Source organism: Lathamus discolor, chromosome 4 (assembly GCF_037157495.1).
Source record: "Lathamus discolor isolate bLatDis1 chromosome 4, bLatDis1.hap1, whole genome shotgun sequence".
NCBI classification, from domain to species: Eukaryota; Metazoa; Chordata; class Aves; order Psittaciformes; family Psittacidae; genus Lathamus; species Lathamus discolor.
The window spans coordinates 8,087,397-8,110,243 of NC_088887.1; the positions used below are offsets into that span (position 1 = coordinate 8,087,397).

Below are 22,847 nucleotides of genomic sequence, written 5' to 3' on the forward strand. Positions count from 1 at the left end.
AAAAGAATCATACAAAACAGCTACCTGCCACTGCAAGCCTCAACAGCAGCAAGGAGTTGGGGAAGCAGTTACAAAATCCTCTGGTGGTTTAAGAGGTGACTAACAAGTAAATAAAACACAAAACATGAACGAAACAAACGCCAAATGACATATGTAAGGTGATCCAGTTCATGGGTTTGCATCATATTAAAAAACAATAAATAAAGGCAGCAAGACAGTCATAAATATGATTCAACATTTGGACAAATAAATCCCATGATTCAACAGTTGTGCAAAGTTAGCAGAACTAACGTAGCCCCATACTTCATACATTAACGGCCTTTAGCTTTCTGTGCCAATGAGCCCTACCACCTCAGCAATCCACCCATTACTATTGGCATCCCATAAAACCCAGCAGTTCCCTGCCACACAATTAATTTCTGATCACCCTTCTCCAGCAATCAGTGAAGAACAGAGGACACATGCTGTAGCTGGTTCAGAGCAGCTCTTGTGCAGATTGACCAAGCAGCAGACTAAGTATCCTGGGCTCATAGCTGTGATCCCTCCTTCAGCGTCATCCCCAATTAAGGTCTTTTTCTCTTTCACCCAGCACTGAGATATGCACAAGACACAGAAACATACTTATTTTGACACATTACCCTTTGCTGCTGATAGATGTTATGGGGAAGAAAGAAGGAATACAGAACAGAACAGGGTCAGTGAGTGCTACAAGCGAACATTAAGGCACAGCCACAGACTTTGCTGGCTTAGGAGACAAGGCTAAAGTTACCTTTAAAAAGCAGCCTCTTAGAAAATAAGGTTAATAAATAGCCTAGAACTTATCTTCGATTTTTTTTTCCAAGTTCTATTTTAGAAACACCAGTGTACCTGGTTGGGTTACCAGGTACCATACAATGGAAGTTACCAAGCATTTTTGAGAATACCAGTTATTCCTGAGCTCTTCAAACACTAAATAATGACACAGAACCTCCATATCCTTGAGAGATTAGATGAAGATACATCACTTGCTCTGCAGAGGACACTAGATCAGACAACATAAAGACAAAAGGAACCAAAGGTTACAAATTTTATAAGCAAACATAAGACAAGAACTTAGCAGTCCTCAAAGCTTTTCCCAATATTTGCTCCTGATGAATAAGTGTGTGCACTCTCAATGCAATAGGTTAATAAAGTAAAGTCTATTTGTGGAATTTGAAGACAAACAGCAGAAGTCATATTGATCAAATAAAAGGTAAATAACTACACTGCAAATGCAGGTATGTTGGAAAAGTTACAATCATACAGAACATCTGGAGCCCTCAGACTTTTTATTTCAAGGTTTAGGGCAGCAAGGGAAAAGTGCTTAAACCACGACATTCCCCTTATTGCCTTGCTGGCCTTACACACTCCTCTCTCCAAACTCTCCAAACTTGCAACAAAACTCTCAATGTTAGCAACAAAGTGATCATGTAGTTACTGAATCAGGAGAGATGACAGCCCCCACTTGAGCCTGCAGCTGGAAATGGAGGGGGAAAGAACATATCTCACATGCTGTATCCAAAGCACATACCCTTAAGTTCACACTTTGATAGAATGAATAACTACTGTGAGAAACAGCTGCCTACCCATCCACCCAGACTCAACACTCAACCATACTGAAAGTGGACTTACAGGCATCTTAGGGAAGAACATAAGAAGAGAAGAAAGGTGCTGCAAAACTTCCTCTCTTTGCCCATATTCAGTCTCAGTTCTATTGTTATGAAAAGATGTACACACACACATTATATCACTAACTTGCAATTAGTTTTACATACATTCAGAAAGCAAGAACTCCTTAACTCAGAACTAGCCAAGTAAGATCAATATGTTTGTATTTACTACAGGAAACTGAAAAGATCAGAAGATGCAGGAACTCACAGTGCAATATGCCCACAACTAGCCATAATGCTTACTATTGCCTACATTGCTACCATCATCAAGCAACCCACATTTATGCTAAAGTTCTTTTGAGATTTTAATCTACAAAACTCCAAATGAACCAAAGTGCTACTGCCTCCCACCCACCAGAAGCTGGACTAAATCCAGCCAGCAGACTTCCTGCAGTTTTCCCACGCCTGATTGTTTTCCAGCATGTAGACAAAGTGTACATCATGCAGAAAAACAACAAGTTAAAACTTTCTTATTTTATTTTTTTTTAACTGGAAAGGATAAGAAATGGAGAGCACCAGCTCTCAACTCCTCTCATAATACAGGAAATACTTTGACAAACTGGAGTGCAACAAGGTAACTTGAAGCAAGCAGTATCCTACATATGATGTAGGCTGTTCAGCAGATGGGGGGGAGGAAGGAGGACATCTAGACAGATGGTCTAGAATTTGCATTTTGTAATTTGAAGATGGAGGCATTTCTCAGCCTACAACACAACACACTCATTTCAGCAGAATCTTAGAAATAATGTAAGAGGGTACCTCTCCCACAGTCCAATACAACTCTGGAAGAGATTCAAATTGAGTTTAAGGGTATAGTGTGGGGACTCCTGAAGAAATAGAGAGTAATCAAACCCCCATTAATCTTCAAGGACCAGCATCATTTCTCAAGCCTCTTCTCAAAAGGATGAATGGAGAGCTCCAGAACAGAGAATGGCATGTGGCTACTAAAAAGTCCAACTGAGAAAAGTCTTCAGATAAAGATGGGCAGTGCTCAACAGCTGAAGACCAGTGCCAAACAGTTACATCTTCTTTGCCCTAGACATACCAGATATTTCTGAACCCTGACTTGCCACATACTACACCTGCCCATTTCAGCTCCATATATGTATCACCACGAGGATCTGCATCTTCCGCATGTTGCGCCCTAAAAACCTCTTGCTTCCAGGTCAGGCCCCTCAGCTTAAATTCAGTGCCCAGAGCCAGACTGTGAACTCTACTCTGAAGACAGGCTCAATTTCATGCAACGAAAAACTGGACAGAGTAGGAGCTGGGACCCAGCCACTACAGTGGCTCCTGATTTTCTGGCAGAAAAAACTTTGGTTCTCAGAATCACAAATAGCAAGTAGTCTTAATAGTCTCAGAATAGCAAATAGTCTTAATTACACTAATGAGCTGTGCCTCAAGTAAAGGTGGGAAAAGAAGGGCAAAGAGTTTTATGCACTTTTATACTTGATGGCATGGCAGAGGATAACAGGAGGCACTGATTACACTGAGTAAGAGGTTAAATTATCTCTGCTGTCCACTTCTACTATGGCTAATTAAGTCATAGACCAGAGAAGATAAAGATATTAAAAGAATCATATAAAGCCCTTTATGTTTCTTTGAAATAAATAAATACAGGATTTAAAAGAAGAAATTAAAACTGAAAGCTCTTCAGAATCATTTTTGTTACTTTCACCTCACCTCCTAAGAGTAGAGACAGCAGCTGCTACTGCTGTAGAGACAAACATGTACTAAGCAACAGAAGTAAGAGCACTTTTAGACTACTGCCATAGAGCTGCTGACCCAAAACTGGACATTATCAAACTGCTTGGCAGTATCTCTGCATAACACAGGAGCCAATATTCCTTAATTTCACAGAAACAAAGTCAATGGCATCATTTACACTGATGTATACATACACACAGAGGCCAAGGCAGTTGAGGTGGCCAGTTGTATTAGCAGCACCTGCTATCAATGAGATGACATAAGGGTTAGTTTGGGGACTGCTTTTAAGCTTAAGCAGGAGATATGACTCAAAGGAATACAGAGGAATTTAGCAGCTGAAGATACAGCTCTGCAAATTCTGAAGGACTGAATTGGTGGCACAACAGTAGTCCAAGTGCTGTTAAAAAGTGGCGTTGCAGCTTTGAGCTCATAAAATTATGTTGCCTCTAAGATTAATGTACTTTTACCACAGGAATGATCTTAACTTTTGTCAAATAATACAGAGTAGCTGCTTGACACATCATTAAAGAAGCCAGTCTGCTCAATTTTCATTTTGCAGATAACCTTATCTTTTTTTTAAATCTGATAGACTGAGGAGATTATAGAGCATCTACATCCTCTCTCGTTTACACTAGATGCCAAGAAACCATAAGAATATATTGTTCTCCTTCCAAAGCTACCTTTCAGACCTGGTACTGAAGAATAAAACATGTAGAGAGCTGGAAAATAACTGGGTAGTGAGAAACACCTGAAATGTTTCTGTGCAGCAGGGGAGATGCAGATGTTTCAGAGAAGTAACAATTATCTAAAACAGCGCAACAAATTTTGGGTGATGCATAAGTCTGCCCTGCAAGATATGTCTTCAGAACTGTGCTGCTCTCATTCCATAATCTCTTCAACATCCTATTTGAAATGAAGAGAAATTCATCTTCGGGAAGTGCAACAGATTTTTAAAAAGCATGTATATGCACATATCTTCATGAGTCCTGGACTAGTCTCTTCCATTTTCCTCCCAGAGGCAAAATTTTGTGGTAAATCTCTCCAACATTACTAACCCATTCCCCATTATCCTGCAAGTGCAAATGAAGAGCTTACCCATGAAAGAAACACCTAAAAATGAGTATTAACTTGCACTGCTGCCCATTCATTTCCCAAAATATAAACTGCAGTTTTACTCCAGATTTTATCCATCTTCTTACAAGAAAGCTGTTTTTCTTTGGATAATCACCAGGACATTGTAATTCTTGAAAAAATACTTCAGACTATCAGGAAGAGAGTGGGATCTCCCTGCCTTTTGATGCCTGGAAGGTGAGAAGTAAAGAAGGACAAGAGCAGTAAAAAATGACAGCTTAATAGAAGATGCAAAGTTAATGTTGCCAAGAGCTAACAATAATAATAAAAACACTCAAGAATGCCAAGGGGGCCTAGGAGAAGAGGTGGGACAGCAGTGTGAGGAATACAGAAAACATCCAGTGAGAAACATTGCTTGTACACTCAACAGTAAATCGCAGCGGCATGACAGCCCTCTACCTACATCATTGCTATATTTTGCTAGAATACAGAAACACGAATGTGCTCCAATAGCCTACTAAGCTCAAAATTTGAGGGGTAGGAGAAAATAAGCATTAAATTATTATAGCCTATATACCAAGGGAGCAGCATAATAATGGTATGTGGGTTTAAATAATCTGATAGAGGTCAAAACCAGCATTCACAGAAGAAAACACTTTCCTTCACTCACTAAATCAATACCTGTCATTTCATGATCAAGTGTATACTTCATATGAATGACCTTCAATCCAATTTCTTCTGAAGTCCACAATTCTTGTAAATGCAGTTTGTCAATCCATCATCACAGTACAGATCTTAGACCACATTTTTCTTTGTATTCACAGTAGGTTAATTTCTCTTGATCTTATGTACCGTATCTCCTCAGTGCCATCCAAAAAACACTTAAGTTGACACTTGACTTTGCTCTTTGTTAGTAAGCTGAATATTTTTCCCTTCTCAAACTGAGGTAACAACCTAGAATTCACTACTGAAGACCCTATACTTTCTCAAAATACTGTCTGTCAATGTTCCGACAACCCAGGAGTAAGAACTCAACAACGAAAATGGCAACTCGTATTTTCCTTTATGGAAAACAGTCACTCCATCATCTCAAAGCTAGCAAATGGCCTGTTGATAAGACTATGTGGTAATAAGCCAAAAAAGTTGCTCCAGAAGCAAAGCACAACACCTGGGTTCACATTGATTAACATGGCATTCACAGAATCACAGAATCACAGAATCCCAAGGGTTGGAAGGGACCTAAAAAGATCATCTAGTCCAACCCCCCTGCAAGAGCACACAAGTGTCTTACAAGCAGCTTAAACAAGCAGGCTTTTTTAGTAGTTAAGACTTGCCTGGAGTAACCCAGTGGTCTTCAGGGCTCAAGCAGCAGGAATAGTATCTATTTTTGCCCAAATTAAAAAAAAATAAAATCAAAACACAGCCATAAAAAAAAACAACTGTACATGAGAGGGGCAATTTTAGGTGGTGGGGTAGGGGAAGGTACCCACATTCATAGTTAATGGAGGGATCACAGGAGAGTTAACTGATGACAGGATAACAACTTTGTTTAAGAGCAGATTCCAAACAAGCAAAACACATTTAGCTCCAATAGTTGCAAGTTACTGGTTATCCATGTACAACAGAAAAATAGCGTGCATATCACTACTAAAGCTGTAGCCCCAGTAATTATACTTACAGAGGAAATCCAAAAAGGACACATGTAAGTGGGTTAATCTAGAGCATCACTCCAGAACTACCGGTATCAGTAAACTACATTTTCTGCGGCCCGTCTACTGAGCAACACAAGGCAGAACAGTCACAGCTGGAGTTCTGAACATTTCTGAACTCTTCCTTCTTTTGTTGCACCTGTCTTCTATTTTAGAACCTGATTTTGAATGCATGTACCACAGTGATGGGGGGGTGGGGTAAAAATTAAGATCATCAAAAAAATATACAGTGAAAGATGAGAATTTCAAGGGCACATCAGAGAGTTCCTAAACCTACATTTTGTGCAACATTTAACCACACTAGCAATTAATGCCATAGACAAAAGAAGTTCTTGTTAAATATTAAGCATCCATACCCCTTTAGTTAGGGAGAAAGAGCTCTTAAGTGTCACAAGGCATCCAACAGCAAAGATGCCTTAAGAAAAAATATCACAGTATTCAGGTAGCCTTTATAACTCATAACTGATGAGCAGAGAGGCACTTACACCCTCTCCTTTTAATCTAGCACAAATAACCTTTAAATAATTCTTAAGTCAACAGGATACATTTTAAACTGTTCTCAAAGGAAATGCCATCAGCATAAGTCACCTTTCTTTAAATTTCACTGTATTACTAATTTGAGTATAGAAGAGCTTATATTTTATCACCCATGATGATCATATGTTCACATCTTTGATAGTGAAGAGAGATCAGTCAACTTCACTACGACCCAGGCACTATGGCTGGATTTAAGCGTTTAAAGTAAGTTAAAGAACAGCTGCTTGACGCATCATTAAAGAAGCAAGTCTGCTCGATTTCTATTTTATAGATAATCTTGTTCTTAATAAAAAATCTGATAAATTGAGGAGACTGCAGGGCATGTACATCCTCACTCGTTTACATTGGAAAGAGACATACTGTATAAAACAGATTTAAAAAATGAGGGTTGAAGGCTTAACTTCACACAACTTTGTCTTTAACATTTAGAGGTTTGTGCTGCACGAAGCTTTAGGCAGCCCAAAATGCTATCAGCAGCATGACATTTACCCTTCTTACTCTTCATTACTATTTTACCTTCAATTTCTTCACACTGGCAAACAGTTATGGAAACTCAGACACCGGCATCTCCAACTGTCTGGATATAGCATTATAACAAGTGATTTTAAGGGCCAGAAAAGGGGACCGTGCCATCTACACTAGTTCTGTGTCCTGCACATCACAAGCTGACAGCCTCAGTGTCACAGCATTAAGTCTTTGTCAGATCAAAGTTCTTGCTACACTATTCAGCAACAAGCAGATGGTTTTGAGTAAGCACGTAACATCTATAGAAAAGATGCAGCGGTTTTTCAGTCACATATACTGCCTCTACAAATGCCATAACTTAACCCTCTTCTTCCCACGACTGACCCTGGGAATTGGCTAGGGTGAGAAAATAAGTATTTTATCCTCCCAGGGTGAGAAAATAGGTATTTTATCCTCCCAGCCCTCTGTAGCTGGGAGGCTAAATTCACAGTGGAAAAGAAAACACGAAAACACAGCTACATATAGCAGCTGGAGGACACAAAGCTAGAGCCCAGAAGTTGACACCCGTTAGGAAGACAGAAGCACGTTGGAGAAAGGAGCGACAGGGATGCGGGAAGGACCTGTTTCAAGGGATCTCCCTTCTACCTGGTCCCGCTCCCAAGGGGACCCGCTCGTTCTCCACCGGCAAGCCAGGCTCTTACCTGTGCCGGTGCTCGTCGTGCTCTTGCCCGTGAATGAGGAAGCCGCCGAGGTTCTTGCCCCCTTTGCTGGTGTCCACGTGAGGAATGAGCACATCCTCCAAGCCCAGGTCAAAGCGCTTGTGCTTCGAGGAGTCGGGGAGGAAGAAGAAAGCCCCGAAGCACAGGGTGATGAAGGCACTAAGAATCAGGAGCAGGATAAATTTTTCGGAGAGTCTCAAGGTAGCCCTGTGGTGCGGGAAGGCGGAGGCGCCCAGGTTCAGGGGGGGCAGCCTCCGCCCGGAGAGCGGCAGCAAGGCGGGAGTGGTCATCCTTCCGCTAGCGACCACCCCGTGGGGCACGGCTCATCCCTCAGCCTCTGCGGAGCGCCCCGGCGGCGCGGGCCCGGCTCGGCTCGGCCGCCTCCCGGCCCGGCGCGGGAGCTGCGGGCGGCTTCACCATCCTCTCGGAGGGCGCCGGGCCGCGCACTCCCTCGCCTGCCTAAGCACCGCGCGGGGGAACGAAGGGGAGGAGACGGGACTGGAGGAGAGAGGCCGGGCCGCCCCAACGGCCCCCCCGCCTCCCGCGGAGCTCGGGCCGGGGCGCGGCCGCCCCACTACCTGCGTGTGCCTCCTTCCCTCCCTCCCTCCCTCGCCCCGGGCCCGGTAGGGCCCGAGCGGGCGGCTCCGGTCAGCGGCGTTCCCCGAGCTCGGCAGCCGTTCGACAGCGGGACGGCAGCAGCGAACAGCAGCGGGCTGCTGGAGGCCCGGCCTGGCGTGCGGCGTCCCTCCGCCCGCGTCCCCTGAGCCGGGCCGGGCGGAGGCTCATCCCCCCCGCGCCGCCCCGCTGCGAACGGCGCCAGTAACGGCCACCGCAATTCCACTCCGGACCCTCTGTCCTCACTTACGGCGCAGGCGCGCCGGTAGCAGCCGCGCAGGCGCGGTCCAGAAAGCGAAGTCTCCAGGAAGCCGCTGCCAAGGGAGCCGTGCCCCTTCGGTGGGAGGAGCGGGACCAGGGGCGGGGCCTGGCAGGGTGTGCGGGCGGGGCTGGGATTGGGATTGGGATTGGGATTGGGATTGGGATTGGGATTGGGATTGGGATTCGGATTGGGATTCGGATTCGGGTAGGGGCGGACTACAGGAGGAAGGGTGTCGCCGGGTCTGGCCTTCTTTTTTGTCCCGTCCCTATCCCTCCGTTCCCTGGCTGTTCGCTGTTGCCCCCTGCGGGAGGCGGTGTCTCCCCGCACAGCTGCGGCCTGGCCGCTGTCACTTTTGGCCGCGCTCTCAGCCGGGTCGGCGACCCCGGCGCGGGGTGGCAGGTCTGGGAGCAAAACCTGAGGTGTTCCTCAGAAAACATCGCGCACACCTCGCTTAGCGCGGGTCCGCGTAATCGTCCCATGAACTCCGCAAGGTAGGGCCCAACGTGGGGTAATGTTTGTCTCTGACAGGAGAGACACGTTGCAAAGGAGCAGCACGGAGCTCTGGTGTGAGCATGTACCCTAATACCCCACAGAGGCACCAGGCTGTGCCTTCCCCGGTGTGGTTGTTTTGCTATACCTGAGGGGTGTCAGAGCACACTGCCAGGGGCAATGCCCTGGGACAGCTGAAGTACTACAGCAGAGTCAGCTTTAGTGACCTCAACCATGGGAGCTCCCCAGCTCCTCAAGCCGCTTTGAACCTGTGGGGTGATGATGTTAACGCAGAAGTACCGTAAGAAGGGGTGTAGATGAAGTTGCAGGCAGAAAATACCTCCCATACAAAGACAGCATAAGAACGTTGAGGCTGTTCAGCCTGGAGAAAACCTGCGTGGAGACCTCAGAGCAGCCTCCCAATATCTGAAGGGGGCCTGCAAGGGTGCCGAAGAGGGAATCTTCATCAGGGACTGTAGGGATAGGACAAGGGGTGATGTGTTCGAACTGAAACAGGGGAACTTCAGGTTAGATATAAGGAAGAAGTTCTTACCTGTGAGGGTGGTGAGGTGCTGGCAGAGTTTGCCCAGAGAAGCTGTCTGCTCCACCCTCAGCAGTGTTCAAGGCCAGGTTGGACAGAGCATTGGGCAACATGGTCTAGTGTGAGGTGTCCCTGCCCATGACAGGGAGGTTGGAACTGGATGATCTTAAGCTCCCTTCCAACCCAAACCATTCTATCATTCTATGAAAACATATCTGAATTACCCCTTACAAATATTAAATGTGATCATTTTACCCTGCTCAGTCATAGTTGATGCCTGCACACATGCCCAAGGCAGAGTTCCCCAGTCTGTAAGTGTTTCATGCAAAAGAGAAAGGAAAGGTTTAGTAAAGGCCTGTCAAGGTAGCTGCAGGAACCAGGTTCAGAGGAGTTAAAAGAACAAAAGCAGGTCATAAGTTTGGGAGACAAGTTACACCTGCAACTCTTCTCAGAGTAGCGTGTTTTTCACCTGTTAAAGATATCACTGGAGCCTTGAGTATTCCTAGGTTATGGAGAGCAGAGTGTGTTTAGCAAACCTGGCAGACGAGACTGAATCCCAGCCAAAGAAACATATAGGCAGGGGAAAGGACAGGTCAGTTCAGCCTGCTGAGCATGGAGAGGACTTCCAAGGGGCAAGGCAGTGTTCCCAGATTGTGGTAGGAGTAAGAGGATGAGAACTGAATTCAAGCAGCAGGCAGCAGCTCCCTGTGATGAATGTCCCAGCCACATTCCGGAAGGGTGAGGAATCCAATCTACAGGTGTGAATACACAAAGAAAGTGGGAGAGAAGGCATTGAGGCACGTGTCCTGCAGGCAGACAGCCAGCACAGAGCCATTAATGCTGCCAATGCCCATGAGTGGGGTGCCGTTGATCGCAGTCCCAGCAGCTGCTGGTATCTGACCAGAGCAGGTGTGATAGTGGTAATACCAGGCCTTTAGGTCTGTTATCAGTCCTACACATTGCTGTAAGTGTTTTGAATCTGAGGGGAATTATGCTGGCCTGTGAAAAAAACATCTCAAGTCCAGCTGGACATGCTGAATTAATGAAGGTTAGTGCTCAGCTTCTGGTCTGGGTATGGTGTACTATGGAAATTAAGCCCTCAAGAGAGGCTAATTTGGGAGGATTCCAAGGAAGGAAAGCAGCTGAGCTAGTAAAGCACTCTGATGGTCAATGTAGTGGCACAGGTCTGGGTGAGGCAAAACATTCCAGATTAATAAACCCTTACAGTCAGTCAGGTTATCTGAAGTTAACTGATCAAGGTGAAGGAAACTGTATTCTATATGAGAATAACTCTTTCTCTTTGATCACATGCTGCATACAGTACTCATATCCAAGCTATGAATCACACCTTGCTGGATCTTTTTGCCTAACACACCAGAGAAAATAGCCTTTCCCATCTGTCCAGCCAGCTGAACTCTTTCATCAACTTAAGTTTTTGCTTCCTCTTCCCTGTTTTATTACAAATAGGGCCATGATAATGCTATGCAGCAGACAGCTGGACCCTGCTCACTGCTCTTGCACTAGTAAAAATCAGAATAAAGTGAGAAACTCTTCCATAAGGTAATAGAAACCAAAAAGCCAGTGTGAGGCAAAGATACCAAAGAGAGGATGTATATGAAACTGTATTATCAATGGTACTACAGTGCACTCAAACCAGCACAGCAACTAAACATAACATTTAATGTTGTTACTGCAGGATCAACAGGCTTCAACTGGTCTGTTGGCCATTTCAGCTGCCTTATAGTTTTGATATGGTAAAGTGAAATATCTTCAAATATGTTCAAGTCGTCACTTGTTAAATTGCTTTCACACAAGGGGGGAGCAGGGGGGAAGATCAGTCCATGAAGACTTTTGTTCTTCAGTCTTTTTGCCCTTTGCTTCACTCTTCTCTGCCAACTGCTAGTTTTCCTTTAAAAGACTGAGCAGAAGCTTCCAATTTCTTTATAAAAATGTATCTTTGTGTTTAGCTCATTGCAAGGAAGTGACATTTCTGTAGGTTTTGTAGTTTATGATGACCTTTCCAAATTCTAAAGCATCTGTGTTTAAACCATGATGAAGTTTTGTATTTCTTCAATTTTGTGCTTGTTTTGACTTCCCTACTCTTTACCAAAGTCCAAGTCTAATTTTTCATCCTTTGGTTCTGTCATACTGGGTAATATGCATATCCCTGTAAGTCTGCCAGTGATTTTCCACACTGCAGTGTTGTTGCTCTGTAGCTGAACTACATTAAATATAGAAATATATTGAATTAGTTGTTTCTGTGGACCTGTGCTACACTATATAGATTCTGCATCTATTAGTACTTTCTCAGAGATGCCCAGAACATTCTCAGAAGTGTCCTGTGATGAAACTTAAGGGTTTTCACAAGAACCAGGAACTTTCTGTATTGCCTGCCTTGTCTTTGATTAACTACTAATGTAAGTGGGAGATCGAGGTGCAGAAGTGCTTGATCGTCAGCAGTAAAGTCACTGTATTTCTACAAACCAACATGTTGAAAGTTATTAGGGTAGTTCACATCTTTCAAAGGCAGACAAAGTAAGTCCTGTTGAAGTACAGATCCATATCCACGTATTATTTCTTTCTTCTTGAAACAACTGCAGTGCTCCCTTCTAGCATCACAGTCTGGGCACCAGGTCAATTGCAATCGTTATTTGCAAAGCCATTTCTTCAATTTTCTCCTAAGCACTTTCCAGTCTTTCCTCTGGCCCACAGGTTCCATGGTAAGTCTGACGCAACTCAAAACACCATTAACATCTCTTGAAGCTAATGGTGACTGGAGTCCCGTGAAAACACTCTTTGTGAAATCTAGTCTCTCGTTGCTCCTGTGACTGTCTCCATGTTTCTCATCCTATCTCTCCAGTCATTACTTCTTTGGAAGAGACTCCACCCCCAGCCAAGCTTTGTCACAAGACTTCAGTCTTTGGCCCATTTCCCTGCTCTATATACCTCTTCCCTGTTCTGCTAAATGTAGGCAAACATACATTTTAATATCATTTCTATGTGGACAACTCATAAGTCAACTTCTCTAGATCCCATTTAGTTCCAAATAATCCTTAAACTTAGATGTTTATGAGGAAGACTAGCCTTGCTCATCCTCAGTGCAGCTCGAGCAAGATGATTCTATGCATGGTCTCACACTCCGAATTCTCCTTACGTCCCAACATCCAGTTCTGAAATCATACCTTGTTGAGTTTTTTCTGTATATCATATCAAAGATATGTACTTTCCCAGTCATTACTTCAGCCAAACTATTCCACATAAGCATTGTCCTGCTTCCTTGTCTCTGGGTTCTCACAAAAGCAGTCTTGCACCTTTCAAGTCTATTCAAAGTGATTCTGGACAAATAACCTTTTGGATGCAATGGCCCTTGCTGTGTCACTTCAAACTTTGCATCATCCCAACCTTTCCTGATGTGCCTTCCCCCTGTCCTAGCATTTCTGATTCATCACTAAGACACCACCTCCTCCTACATCCAGTTGGCCTATAATACCAGCCTCCAGCACCTATTTATTAATGTTTCAAGTACTTATATGCTTTCTTGTGTGCTTCCCTAAGGCATGAAAGGACTTGCACATCAAAAAGGAATTTGGGAACCATGAAAGAGTATTAGACTATACCAGTAAATTTGCAGCTATGAAAACTGAACTTACTCATGGCAGCTTCTGTACAGAGACACAAAATGGGCATAAATAGCAGATTACAAAAGAAAATGTGAGATCTATGAGTGTGTAGTGGGATCAGCAGCAGGACTGTCATTCTTTAGCTGAGAAAGTGAAAATAAGTTTTCTGAAGATGCTCAGAAATAAGGGTAAGAGCTTCATGACTTTAGGACCTTGAGATCAAATAGTTGCCTATAGTGTACACTGGGAGGACCATCCTGAAATCACTGGAATCTGTAAAATGTATGGAAGAGATTGTGTAACAAGTTAAATATATCATCTGCATGGTGGTCTCGCTTTGCATATGATGAGACTTGATGATTGAGGTTGTCCCTGGAAATAAAAACAAATTCAGATGGACACAAATCTCACACATTCGATGTTTTGCATCCAAGCACAATCTGCTTTAGAAGAAAAACAGGATTTATGCCCCATTTGTGCAATACTAAATATAGAATTGCTAAGACATCTTTATGATAATGGAGATGAGAAATTTCTAAGTAAATAAATTATAGCCTCCCATTGCCAAACATTTATTATAGAAATGAGTCAAGATAAAGATGTTCAACATTATAAAAAACAAGTCAGAATCCTCTTAGGAACATAATTTAAAAATGTGTCACCCATTGCCACAGAATGGACAGCACATAACAGTGGCACATCAATCAGTGTTTGAAAGGCTCATGTTTTCCTTAAAGTTCCAGCCCAGGTCTGGTAACCACTACAGGAGATCAAGCAAATCACCTCCGTATTTCATAGTGAAGTCTTCTTCCATTCTGGAGAGGGCAAATTAAAATTTGGCTAGAAGAGACATTTTTTTCCTTACAGCTATGTTTTGGAATATCTGCATGTTCGTGTTCCTCTACACAGATCTTCAGGCCTGTCTCAATGAGCCTCCCTGCAGGCATGTGGGTCCAACTGCACTGATTACTTTGCAAAACTGGGGTTTAGAAATTACAAAGCCACATGCTTTAAAATTGCAAACTCACTAACTTCTCCCAGTCTTGTTCAATGATCTTCTCCTTCCCAGCAGGGGCCATCTGTCGCCATTTCACTAACTCCATGTTTTATCAAGATCCAGTTTTATTCTTTGCTTTCAAGTGATTTTATTCTATATCTGTATATTGAAAGATATAAAAAGAAAAGTTTATATTATGAGAAAATCAGTCACAAATACGTAGAAAACTGAAGGGCGCTTGCATATATTGCCATTTGACATTTTGTCATTGCATTGTTGATAGTTCTGTATTATCTTAATTCCATGCTAAAAGAACAATTGAAAGACATTTCCCTTTAGAAAGAGAAGAAAAACCACCCCAAAACCAAGAAAGGTGGACGTTCAAGTCTAAACAGCCTTAGAACTACAACAAGCTGATAAGCCAGACTTTTGGAAGAGTAATCTTCAGGTAAAATATTTTCATTAAGCTCACACTGCTGAATTAGACTTGGTCCATGCACAGCCAGTGAAGAATTCTGCTGTTAAAGGAGAATATACCACTTGATGTGGTATATTCACAGATGTGGTATGTAACAGAGCCAGCTCTCATATTAGCAGCTCCTTTCATTAGCCCAGCCATATGTCTGGAGGGAAGAAAGGCTCTGCACAAGCAGAAGCTCTCCCATGCTATACCTCTATTACCACTATATCCAGGATCTTGTAGGCTAGCTCAAGTTTGCGGGTGGAGTTAAAAGCATCAAGGCAAATTGACCAGACACTGTAGCTGCCATTTAGCATGATATGCCATGGACTGTGTGACATTCATGTACCAATGCTCCCTTGTTCCAAATGAATCAAATAAGCCAGATCAGAGGCACTATCATTAGCTACCGTGGGCAAATTCCTGACTTTGTTACATGGATGCTATGCTCAGCCAATAAATTCCTGGCATTTTGTTGTCTAGTCTGTGTTTATCTAGTTAACTGCAGAATGACTTGTGCAGTAGGGAAAGCCGCATTGCTGTGTCCTAAGCATTGTGTTAATCCTTGTTACCTCGTGCAGCCATCAGGGTGCCTATCAGGACTGGCAACAATAAGACAGGAATTTCCCTTCCACCTCTGTGCAGGTTGGAAGCCAAGCCAGCAGAACTGCTTTCCGTGGAAGATTATATTCATCACCCAAATACAAGACCTTCTCTTGATTTGTCAGTCTGCCCATTATGCTTTTCAGTGATCTTCTCTCTCACTTATCTAATACTTTCTCCCTCTGCCCCATCATTCCCTCCAAGACGTCTAAAGCCACCCAGCCCTCAGGTCGCCACTGTTCTTCCTTCCCACAGTCTCTGAGCTGAGTTTGTGCTTGGGTCTGTAATTACACATACCCAAACATCGGGCTAGCACTGCAGGGCTTCCCTGCAGATGCTACAATGGAAATTTATCCAGTAAAGGCCCTATGTGGTGTCTCCGAAGTGCCTCTAGTTAGCAGCTAGGACATACCTTATGCACCTTCTAATACCCTCCCCTGTCCCACTGCATGAGGCTTTCTAGACACAAATCCCAGCAGATCCCTACCTGTATTACAGCTCTGCCATGTGGGGCTGAGTATTTTTCCACTGCTGGTCTAGGTTTTCTCAGATGTACTTAGGTGTGTGTAAGTAGTAAGCCTGAGCTTTTGGATGATACTGCATTTATTAAATTTAAAGTATGAATCAAAGTCATACATACACAATGAACCCAGCATTTGCTGGAAATGCTGGTCAGGCTTAACTGACTGAATAGCAGACAGGTAATTGAGTCCAGTGCATCCTCATGGCATTGGCTCTACTTGATGGGTATGCAGCAACTGTGTGAGGTGCGTGTTTGAAACCGTTGTGACTTCTAGGCATACAGCTGACCAGCTGGAGCAACTATGCAGGAAACTTGCTGCCACCTGGATCTACTAGATACACTTAAAATCCTCCAGTTCCACCAAGGTTGAAATTCTGGATACCAATCCAGAACTTCTCTGGTGAAATCTCTGCATGTTAACATGTGAGGGAGAAAGGTTCTTCATCTTCTGCCTTTACTGGTCGAGGTGACCTGTGTTTTCACTGCTCATGGGCATGCCAACAGAGATTAGACTGGGAATTTCTACTCTACTGTATCTATGATTATATATCTGTTTTCACCGTCATTATAGAGTCTCTTCCCTTCCAGAAAAACACACTTGTGTGCACACCCTCTGACAGCTAAGAACACTAAGCCCTCTCACCTCTGGAAGAATGAAGCCAGTTTCTCTCTCAAGCATGAATAAAAATCTGCTAACCTTAGCTGAACACCTTCAGAGTTTTACAGCTAGTCCTTTCATGCCTCAGAAAGCCTATCCAGCCTCCCTTTAAATTGGAAATTCCCTTTTGCAATGGAAGTTTCATTTTCCATCTGATAGTTAAATAACTGCTGGCAGGTTAATGGAGTCCTTAAAGTGAAAAACACAAAGCCTAGTAAATACAGAAGAAAGAATAAGGAAGTGGAAAATTATGCTGGATCCTCCACTTGGGTCACAACAACCCTCTGTGATGCTACAGGCTTGGGGAAGAGTGGTTGGAAAGCTGCTTGGTGGAAAAGGACCTGGGGGTGTTGGTTGGCAGCTGGCTTAATATGAGCCAACAGTGTGCCCAGGTGGCCAAAGCAGCCAACAGCATCCTGCCTGTATCAGCACCAGTGTGGCAGCAGGGCCAGGGCAGTGATTTTCCCCTGCACTGGGCACTGGTGAGGCTGCACCTCAAATCCTGTGTTCAGTTCTGGGCCCCTCACTACAAGAGAGACACTGAGGTGCCGGAGCAGGTCCAGAAAAGGGCAATGGACCTGGTGCAGGGCCTGGAGCACAAGTGTGATGGGGAACGGCTGAGGGACCTGCGGGGTTTAGTCTGGAGAAGAGAAGGCTCGGGGGGACCTTATCGCTTTCTACAGTTACCTGAAAGGAGGTTGCAGTGAGGTGGGTTTGGTCCCTTCTCCCAAGAAGCAAGAGACAGGATGAGAGGAATTGGTCTCAAGCTGTGCCAGAGGAGATTTAGACTGGAGATTAGGAGAAATTTCTTCACCAAAAGAGTAGTCAGGCATTGGAAAAGGCTGCCCAGGGCAGTGGTGGGGTCACCATCCCTGGAGCTATTTAAAAGACCTGTCGATGTGGTGCTTAGGCATAGTTTAGTGGTGGCTTTGGTAGTGCTGGATTTACAGTTGGGCTCAATGATCTTATGTTTGGGTATTTTTCCAACCTAAATGATTCAATGTTTCTAATATGTTGGATGAAAATTACTAATGTCAGTAAAGAAAAAAACACCATAAAACCAGAATTGCAAAGTCTCTGAGAAGCACTGTGTGAATAACCTGGAAAATTTAAAAATTAGGAGAGATGCTGACAAAATCTTGCAAAGTTCAGATTCAACCAGCACTTTCTGTTGTACCTGAAAATCATTAGGACTGGTAAAAAGGATGACAACTGAAGTAATCCCACCATTTTGGAGAGTACTGGTTGCATTTTGTGTGGGCAGATAGAGGGGAACATTGTTTTGAAATGCTAATGCAAAAGTAGGAAGAACATTATATCCATATGAAGAAATGATACCTATTTTCTTAGTAGGAGTTAGGAAAAAAAAAAAAAGAGGATTAGTTTCCCCCCACACTGAAGAGTTTTGCTGTTTGTTTTGGGGTTGGTTGGTTGGTTGGGTCGGTTTGTGGGGGTTTTTTAGTGGTTTGGTTTGGGTTTTTTTCTAATTCAGGACTATTCATTAATGATAAGAAAAGCTGTGATTCACTAAAGAAAGGAAGACCGCTGAAGTAAAATCCCAAAGGCCTTTAAAAGGCACAGATTACATCATACTAAGCAACTCAGTTTAAACAAGTTCAGTAAGGATTAGAAAAAATAAAATAGCAAAGGAAATAAACACGGCAATGTCAGCAAAACAGCAGCTGGCAGTTGTAATAGAAAATGTTTGAATGCAAAGGAAAAGCCCAGCAATTGTAGTAATGAACCCAACTAGTTCATGAAGATACACTGTAGTGATAGTAAAAGGGGTAATGGGTTCAAACTTCAACAAGGGAAGTTTAGGTTAGATATGAGGAAGAAGCTCTTCCCTGTGAGGGTGGTGAGGCACTGGAACAGGTTGTCCAGAGAAGCTGTGGCTGCCCCATCCCTGGCAGTGTTCAAGGCCAGGTTGGACACAGCCTTGGGTAACATGGTTTAGTGTGAGGCATCCCTGCCCATGGCAGAGGGTTGGTACTGGATGATCTTAAGATCCTTTCCAACCCAAACCATTCTATGATTCTGTGATTAAAATCTCCTAGCATCTGTTTTATATATATAGCTATTATATATAATATACATTATATATAGCTTATTTATATGTATATACTATTTTATATATATAGCTATTCATTTTTATATATAGCTATTCATTTTTGTTCAAATGCTATTTCATGTACAGTTGGTGACAGCACATAAATCTTAGATGTCCTCTGTCAGCAACTGCACTTTATATATCTCACAGACATTGTTTAACAATTAAAATGTATTAGGAAACTAATTTGTTGCACTTTAAAAAAAATTTTAAAGTACACACGTACATAATAGTCTTGGCATGGATCCTAGGAAGCAAAGGAATGAAAAGTTAGGGCAAGCAACCTATTTTCACCTTCCACACCTCTCCCAAAGGCATATGCATTGTGAAAGTTACCCTCCAAATTCACAGCTCAGCTTCTCATCTTCACTTGCCTGTTGATCCTCATTACCTGTTTCACCATCCCACTCTGCCCCTAGGACACAGCTTCAAATAGCCACATGGCCAGTCACACACAGTTCTTTACTCCCACTTCCCCTTCTGCCATCTCCTTTTCTTAGAAATGTGCTGGCACCTCTGCACTCTGTACTCCCTGACACGAGGTATGATTAATGATAGCTCTTAAAAAACTACAAATGCCTTTTATGTCAGTATGGCCAGCAACCAGCGTTTCATATGCTGGCAGCTTCATCAGTCTTTAGGCAACAACCAATGGCATATTCCCCACAGGTCAGAATGAATGTTCCACTGTGGGACTTCTTTATCATCACTAAAAGAGAAATGCACCTAAGAAGAAAGCACCCAAGATTCATTCTGAAAAATCCTTCCAAAATTCCCCTTAGTCTGCTTTTGCTCAGTGCTTCAGGACACAAGCTGTGGGAAGCAGGAGAAATATGTGCCTACACTGAGCTTTTTTTGGGGGGAGAAAGAAAAAAAAAAGAAAAAAGGTTGAAAAGTTGAGGTTAAACAAAAGATACATCAGTAACAATACAGTTTTATCAAATCAGTAATGCTCATTTTGGTTAGGCTACCTAAGGGTTTGAATTCTAATCCCTGGTTTGTAATTACTCATAGTTGTCTTCTGACAAAAATGTCCCATGCCTGGTTTATCCAGTTGCTGAATTTTCTTCTGTTAAGTTTAAGCAAAACCAATGTTGGCCTCTTTCATCAGGAAAGCAGGGGGAATGAGTTGAAAATAAAGTTGTGACTTACTTAAGGGATGAGACTTTGAAAATGTCTTGCTAAACATATGCAGTCAGGGCATTTGTGCTGCAGCCAGAGAGCATTAAAGATGCCTTTCCCAGCCACGAAAAAACACCCCATGGTTAGATCAGATCCTCTGTCCCGATTTACATGGGTTTCTCTAAGCTTGTCTGTGAGCACGGGCTATCAGCCAAAGTCTTCCACTCTTTTGCCAAGAAAGGGGACATTTTCTTTCACAAACGTCTAGGGGAAGCTGTGGACCATTTTATGTATGGTTTTGAGCTAGAGCTCAAGTGCTTAGTGGGAGACCTCAGGCTCTTCACAATTGCTCATGTCACACTTGGAACTGCACCACAACATGGCCATGTTGAGCCCAAACCCACCTACCGGCATGTTCTCAGTCACAGTTGGCTGCCTAAAAGCAGATTGAAAGGAATTCACACCATACACCACCTGTGGAGCCCACTACCCACTGATACTCACTTCTGAGTAATGAAACACAATTGCCCAGCCACAGGTTCTGCATTGCAAATAGATACTGGGAGCTGTTGTTTAGCCAGTTAATCCAGTTAATGTGGGCTCTCATTGCTCTGTGCAAATTTTTTGATCAGTGTAATGGAGGTACTAAATCAACTGTCCTATAGACAGCCATATATACTATATCCACACTGTTGTCTTTATCAGTGTAATTTGCTGTCTTCCCAGCACAACTTTCATCTGACTAATTTCCCTTAAAATATGCTAACTGATGTTAATTATAATCTTCCCCTTCAGGCCTTTCTCAGATAATCCCTTAACCACTTTTCCCTCATTTTATCATGACTGAATCAGGCTAACTAACTTATTAGTGGCATAATTCTCATTCTCTTTGGATATGGACACAGTTTTGTCACTGAGACTTGATTTTCTGGTGTTCTTCCATCATTCCAAGATCTGTTACAAATTATCAGAGGTGCAGAAGTCGAGTTGGCCAATTCTTTTGTGACTTAGGAGTAAATACTTTGGGCCTACAGATTTAACAATGTTAGCAGCTATTGCTTAACTTCAATAATTTCTGGGTCAGAAACTAGTTCATTGGTCTAATCCGGCATGTATATATCACACTGCTTTCTTCCAAGTACAGTAAAAATAGTGTTGTGTATTTTATACACCATTAGAAGCAATTTTATCTGCTGCATCTAGCTATGGGCAATTATTTCTGGGGTTTTATGTTCAGGGTTTTTTAATACTATTTTTCTTAAATAACTTAATATTGTCCTTTCACCTTCCAGCCAGAGACCTTCTTCTTTGGAAGTCTTATCTTCCCATATCAATTTTCCAGGATTTGTAGCTCCTCGTTCATTGTTCCTACAACCTATTTCCATTTTTTCCATTGTTATAAATTATTTATTTCTAATCATGGCTTTCACATAGCAACTGAAAATGGTACAAGCAATATTCTTTTATTTGACAGTGAGTTTTGGACAGTTAATAAACCTCCTCAAAAGCCACCATCTTCCATTTACATTGCTCTGCCCAGATGTATTTCCTGAACTGATTCTGGTTATGACTTTCTTGAGAATTAAAGCTTTTGAGGCTGTCTGTGTTTGGGACTCTCCTGTGCTTGGCCATGCTACATATAATCAGGCCATGAACACTGCTTTCTTGCAACCACCAACTTCTAATCCAGCAACTTTCATCTTTATTCCTTGTAGAGGAGTCCAAAACATTTCCCTTATGCTGGTAAGGCTTTTAAGTTATGTAAGTGACATTTTACAGACTTTTTGGAGCAAAGTGGTTAGGTCACCATCCCTTTGAATGCAAAAGACGGCATTAGATCTCATTTTAAAAGATGGTCTTTGATCTACTTCTGAGAAAACATTATCCAGCCTCCTCACAGGGAGGGTCAGCCTAGGTGAACAGGGAGGTCCTTCCTGGCCACAAAGAACCAGAAATTCTGTTTCTGTCTGAATTCTGAAGAATTCCCTGAACAAAACCAAGATACTCTATTGAGTCTTAATTGATAACTGCAAATCTTCCAGTTTTTAATGTCCCCGTAACAGTGCGGGTTTGAATTCTGTCCATTATAGAAACCTGTTTAGGTTTCTCATCAATGCAATTGCTAGTTTTCTAACCCTTCTAAGCTGAAAGGTTGGCCCTTTTCATATTTCTCTTATTCTCTCCTTCCACCCTCCTACCTCAGTTATATTTTCCTAGACAGTGCTAGTTGGCACACTGGTCTCTGGGCATTCGTGAATCTTCACTTCTGATTTCTCTCCTCTTGCAGGTGCACAGCAGTAACATAAGAAGCAAAAGACACAATTGAGAACATGAGAAATTCCAATTATTACATCAGACTTTTTGTTTTGTTTTGTTTTGAGGGTTGTTTTTTTTTTTTACCTTGAAAGTGGTCAGATAGTGGAAGAGGTTCTCCAGAGAGCTTACATGATTCCTTCCCAGGAGGTTGTTCAAGACCCAACTGACATGGCCCTGAGCAACCTGAGCTAATTAAACCGGCTTTGAGCAGGGGTGTTCTCCTAGATGATCCGCAGAGGTCCATTCCAATCTAAATTATTCATGGTTCTACAGTCTACAGTCTTACCCTAAACCAAGGTAATTTTATCTTCCCTGTATAGTCCTACCTCTAAGATTCCTTTTTTTCCTCTCTATCCTTCTTAATCACATCATAACCAGAGGAGTTAACATTCACATCGTTAATGTTTGAGCAGGTCAATATCATTGATAATGTCAGTGACATTAAAATGTCTTTTTATTAAGGCTGTTCTATTTCTTCAGGTCTTTTCCTCACCAGACTGCAACCCAATGCTTCATAAAAACAAAGTCTTTCAAAACATGTCTTATTTCAAATGTTAGTATACCACAGTAATGAAGGACTCTAATGCTGCTCATGTCTTTTTGTAGGATAAAAATAGTACATAGCTGAAATAATG

General features: G+C 42.8%; 1 protein-coding gene across 2 annotated transcripts in view; it reads right to left on the minus strand.

Moving 5' to 3' along the window:
- The window catches only part of MAN1A2 (mannosidase alpha class 1A member 2), a 140,425-nt gene extending 131,644 nt beyond the window's left edge, over nucleotides 1-8,781 (minus strand). Inside the window, exon 1 of one of the 2 annotated variants that reach the window (XM_065676185.1) lies at nucleotides 7,879-8,780. In XM_065676185.1, the coding sequence (XP_065532257.1) occupies nucleotides 7,879-8,186 (308 nt within the window). In that variant the 5' untranslated portion in view covers nucleotides 8,187-8,780. Of the gene's footprint in view, nucleotides 1-7,878 lie in introns of both variants that reach the window. The other variant, XM_065676186.1, reaches the window with a different exon arrangement.
- Nucleotides 8,782-22,847: the final 14,066 nt, after the last annotated feature.